This window comes from Zingiber officinale, chromosome 3A (genome assembly GCF_018446385.1).
Source record: "Zingiber officinale cultivar Zhangliang chromosome 3A, Zo_v1.1, whole genome shotgun sequence".
Classification (NCBI taxonomy): Eukaryota; Viridiplantae; Streptophyta; class Magnoliopsida; order Zingiberales; family Zingiberaceae; genus Zingiber; species Zingiber officinale.
The window spans coordinates 67,798,486-67,804,115 of NC_055990.1; the positions used below are offsets into that span (position 1 = coordinate 67,798,486).

The 5,630-nt window shown below is 45.3% G+C and overlaps 1 protein-coding gene across 1 annotated transcript; it reads left to right on the top strand.

Annotated features, from left to right (window-relative positions):
* Positions 1–4,100: 4,100 nt before the first annotated feature.
* LOC122053809 (putative B3 domain-containing protein Os10g0537100) lies at positions 4,101–5,014 on the top strand. The gene has a single exon (XM_042615764.1). It carries the CDS (start codon positions 4,120–4,122, stop codon positions 4,843–4,845), a length of 726 nt encoding a protein of 241 aa, XP_042471698.1. The 5' UTR covers positions 4,101–4,119; the 3' UTR covers positions 4,846–5,014.
* The last annotated feature ends 616 nt before the right edge of the window (positions 5,015–5,630 follow it).

Sequence of the window (5,630 nt, forward strand, 5' to 3'; positions counted from 1 at the left end):
TTGACTTGATGTATTGCCATATCATGAAGGTTGACTCATCCTACATGGCATGACTAACCTTGCCACATCATTTCCACCTCATAATGGTGTGCCACCTCATGGAGGTTACACATCTTATACCACTTAATGTGGCCGGCCATATTAATGAGGGAGGTTACAAGATGTGGCCGGCCACACTAATGGGTGTATAGGTTTTGTTTTTGTGGCAATTGATGATGATTCATTGCTTCATCTTCTTCCTTGGGTTCTTCCTTCTCTTTGCTACTGTTGCCGTGGGTTTTCAAGCAAGAGGAAGGTGAGTGAGTTGAGTTCCAAGTGAAAAAGGTGAAGTAAAGGTCACAAAGGAGGGTACCTAGAGGAGTATGTGAGATTCCTTTTACTTTCTCTCCTTTTTCTCCTTTCAAATCCTACCCGAGAGCCCTAGAAAGTGTTAGCACACTTGGGGTGCTCTCTTCTCCATCCTTGAGTGTTAGAGAACACTTCTTGTTCGTGTGGATATCACTAGAGAGTTGTCTACGTTGACAACTTCGAGATCCGGCGTACCTTGGACTTGCGGGATTCGCGAGGGCATGCTTCAAAGGTATAAAATATTTTCTCTTTGTAGATCTACTGTAGATCAAAGTTTAAATCTCGTACTCGTATTTTTGAAAGTTTTTCTTCGCACGAGATCCAGTGGCATGGGTGATTCGGGGTTTCCGCGACGCAAAAAGCGGTTTTCGCGGCCCGAAAAACCCAACAGCGCAATGCTCTCATCTCCCGGTACACGATGACGGGGAGGAATCTCTGCCGGCTACCATGCTGCATCACACTACCCATGAGCGGACCAACGAAGTCAAACAAAGTCCCTGCTGCAACACACTCTGTCTGAATCGACCACTAACCCATGAGTGGTGGTGTGTGCAGATCCATGTAACTGGCGATGTGATCAACAATAATGGAGCGGAACATCGCACAGCATGCAATCATGCGAATGGTGCATGGCACTAACCATGGAAATATCCTGAGCTAATCCATATATATATAGAAGGTGCACCTTAGGTCAATGAATCAAATCAAAGGTACACAGATAAGATAAGGTATAAAACCTAGGTCCTGAACATGGTGAAGCATGGTATATCACTACCCCCTATAAGCATGTATAAGCAGGTAAGAAATAACATGATATGCAAAACAAGTATCAACCAAGCATGTAACAAGTATCGAGTAGTGACTAACCGAAACAGATAAGAAACATAATTATTGCAATTTGTTAAATTCACTACTATGCATATCAAACGACATAAAGTCAGAAGTACCCGCCTCCAATAGGAATGTCCAAATCCGACATCGAGATACTCGTCTCGCGTCAAAGTCCTGTATCCAATAGATATACGATTATTTAGCTAAATTCCTATAAATAGCTAAATAAATTCTTTAGCCCTAAATTAGGGCAAATCCCTAATCAACACATAAACCTAATTCAACCCATACATGATCAACAGCATATATCAAATTCCTATGCCTTACCTTAAACTCACAGCCGTTTATCACTGTTGGAAGTAGGGTCGTTTGCTGCTGGAATCTACCTGCTGCCGGAGATCAAACGATGCTGCAGGAAAACATTCACTACCACAGTGTTCAGCCAAATCCGTTCAGCGCAAGACCCCAAATCAAAATCTAAATACCTAACATACCTTACCTAAATCTTCTTCCTCTCGGTCAATAGGCAATAGCAATCTGTTGATGCCCGAAATCTTGTGGCCGACCGCAACACAGAGGAAAGAAGGCTTGTTTACCGACACTAGGGCAGAGGAACAGGTTGGCTACCGGAATTAGGGCAGAGGTGTCGTGGACCAAATCTAGGGCAACTGAGGTAGTGGTCTGCACTGCTCCGTCCGACCTCAAGTGATGGCAGCGCCTGGTGCGGCTCGGGAAGGAGGAGTCGGTCGGAGAACTAGGGCTGAGGTGCGACACCCGGCGGTGCTAGGGCACCGGCGACGGCGGCCAACGCTGGGGATTCGGTGCCGGCAGTGGCGTCGGGGCTGGCTAGGGCACAGACCGGCGTTAGGGCTGTGGTGTCAACGTCGCTGATGTGGAGAAGGAGAAGAAGATGAAGTGGCGTCGGGTAAAGGAGAGGAGGAAGAGAACTAGGCCGAGGCTTATACGCGAGGGAGGGAGGAGGAGGAAAGTAACTGCCGGGGCAGTTAGGGCTTCGTCGACGCGCAAGAGCTTCGGCAGGGGAAGAGGGAAACGGCGAGGAAAGCAAATAAAAGAAAAATAAAAAAGAAAAAGAAAAGAAAAAGGAAATAAAGAAAATCAATATTTCCTCGTTAAAACGGGGTAGCCTAAACAGGCTTTTCCGGGTCCCGTTTTTATCCCCGTTAACTCGTCCATACGAGCTCCGAAAAATTTCCAAAAATTTCAGAAAATTCCCTAATTAATATTTGCCTATTTTCGATATTTTACACCAATTTCATCTATCTTCGTGTTCAGATGTAGGCAAAGATTCCCACAAATGGTGTCAAATTTGATCATATCTGAAAGCAGAGAAGATGGTGTACTAGGTAGATGACTTTGATGTTGATTGGGCGAAGACTTCTAGCTAGAAAAAATGACTCTGAACGGTCCTGAGTGTAAAAAGGAATGTCAGTGATCGGACCATGGAGGGGTCCTTGACATAGGAACTCCGACGTTCTAGTCAGTTATTCAGTTGAAGACGATGAACAGTAGAACAAATAGTAGTTATGGATGTATAAAGTTGCATAGCATCGCGTATGCGTAGTGTACCTGTGTTTGTAGGTGAAGATCCCCTTTTATAGTGTTACTGTTTGTCTATGTACGAATCTCAAGGCGTTTCCAAAAAAGGGCAGAGCATAAAGATGCTCTGACACTTTTCCTAAAATGGATCTGCAATCCTTGCGTTTAGCATGGTGGAAACTTCTAGTGTATATCTTGCATATCTGTCATCTGTGGTACAAAATGTCAAAAAAGGAATGCGAGACCATTCGGTTGAGGGACTCTTAATATGCTTAGCTGACAAACCGATAGAGTTCCTTCTGTAGTCTGATCGGCTATCGTTTGCAAGCGCAACCAGGTCAGATTTGACGAATATTGTCGGGGACTTGTTCTTCGCTCGGTGTCTCCGTTTAGCCCCAAAGTTTGGTCGGACCAAGTGTCCAATTTGTTTGGTCAGACCATAGATATGATCGATTAGATTATTCAACCGAAATAATTAACTATGCCATCCTCGAGTGGTGCAAAGGATCTGGTTCTAGATGGTACTAACTCGGGTCAGAGTTTCATAAGAATTGAGGGACTTGGAATATGATCGGTCCTAGGATCCGATCAGATAATCTCTCGAATGAGATGATCTAACTATATTAATCCTGAGTATTAACTCTTTTTTAATTTAACCATCATATCAACCGATGTCTTGGACTTTAGTCCAACTCAGGGGCCATTGTATTAGCCGTACTTCTCAAGCTGACTGTCCGATTAAGTTCACCTAGCTATATAGCAAACCATACACGTTAAGTATTAGCACAGTTTGTGCTACAGGAGTTGTGAAAATCATGGGGTCATCAGAGCATGCACGATTTTACACGAGATCAGCTGGTTAGGTATTCTGTCTGGAGACCCACCGTGGAAATTTTATATTGTGTGCAGAACCAAGTAATGATAATTTTATAATGCACGTCTTAAATGTCTCTGATAGCTAAGTCCTTCAATCCGGCCAGCCGGTTCACAGAATTTCTCCAGCTAATATGTAGAGGAGGAGGGACCATCCTCGCTAGCTAATTATATTTGCATTCAATTTCATTATCAGAAGTTAGTTAAGATTGATTACAAATCATAATGCGTATGTATATATATAGAGAGAGAGACTAGAGATAGAAGATCATAAAGTGGGATACAATTGCTCTACATATATGACGTCTCTTTCCTCCTCATTTCCAAACCCTACGTGTACATGGATTGGAGTCAAACTCACTTTTGTACCTGTTTAATTTTCTTCTTGATCTCGAGCTTGATCTTCCTTGTCTACCCAATTCCAACCTAAGATTTCTAAATTCAGCACGTGTGTATATATATACACACACACTGCTGGATGGTTTGGAGTTGATTGGTGGAGTTTATGAGATGGAACGCCCGGCTGCGAATTCCTCCGCCGCTGATCCTTTGGTGGTGTGCGTGGTGAAGGAGCACATGTTCGAGAAGGTGGTGACGCCGAGCGACGTGGGGAAGCTCAACCGGCTGGTCATCCCCAAGCAGTACGCGGAGAAGTACCTCCCGCTGGATGCGGAAGAGAGCGAGCCAGGCGGCGCGGCGGCGTCGGCGGAGACCAAGAAGATGGGGCTGCTGCTCAGCTTCGAGGACCGCAGCGGCAAGTCCTGGCGCTTCCGCTACTCCTACTGGAACAGCAGCCAGAGCTACGTGATCACCAAGGGGTGGAGTCGCTTCGTCAAGGAAAAGGGCCTCGGAGCCGGGGACACCGTCTCCTTCTCGCGCGGCGCCGGCAGCGCGGCCTCGCGCCGGCGACTCTTCATCGACCTGAAGCGCCGGCCGCCCCAGCCTGCCGCCTGCCACCTCCCTCGCGGCTTCACCAACGGCATTCCGCTCCCTCTCCAACTCCCGGGCGGATCCACGCCCTCTCCTTTCACCGCGTGCGGCGCCCACGACTGGCTTGCGCGTAATTCCTTCTACAACATCAACTGGTTAGCACCGGCCGCCGTCTTGCCGCCCAAGCCGGAGCTGCATCCGGCACCCGGCGGCGCAACAATGTCGTCGCCTGCTCTCGGTCCGCGTTCGAAAAGGCTGAGGTTGTTCGGGGTCAACCTCGATCTCCCCGACTCCCTACCGCAGTAGCTAGCTACCGATCGAATCTAATTATCAGGGGAAGTACTAATCAAGCATGATATATATGCACGCCTAGTTATATTATTTTCTCTTCTGTTCAATTTCATGAGAACTTGAATAACAAGCACAAGCACTAATGTAATGTATGATATCCACTGAACATGTTACAATTACATCACTCCCTTCAATTTTATCGATCAATATAAGGTTTTCGTATAAGTAAGATCTGATCGACTCCTTTCACGTTAATGCATATATACACAGATGCTCACATGCACTGAAGTTCGAGTGGTGAATCAAAGATATCATAACACAGACTTCATAATTTAATTTCTGCTAGCTGCTCATATACATACATTGATTGGTTTTAAATATATATAATTAATGCAGTACCCATAGTCCTTTATAAATTATTAAAACAACATGCGGCTTCGCTCGTTGTAGCAAATAATGAAAGCAAGTAGAAATATTGATGGGTTAACTTTCACTACTATGTTTTGGTAACAGATGCACTTCAGATAGATACTTCACATCAAACATAACCTAACAGTACATAACATGTGCAGATTAGATTTTCACTGAGATTTGGAGGATCTACTTCTTTGGCATACTATCTAAAGCAAGTATTATTGTTTGGTCACTTTCACATCTGAAATTTACTAGTTCAGTTTATTATTGTACAAAGAAGTAGAGTAACCCAACGGCTCTACGTACTGCATATGCCAACGCAGAGTACTCTCCAGGACAGCGTTTGCCCGGCTTGTTCAAGCCACTACTGGTTCTATCCTCCCTTC

Coding starts and splice junctions, on each gene's coding strand:
- LOC122053809 (XM_042615764.1), top strand. CDS start 4,120: ATGGAACGCCCGGCTGCGAATTCCTCCGCCGCTGATCCTTTGGTGGTG.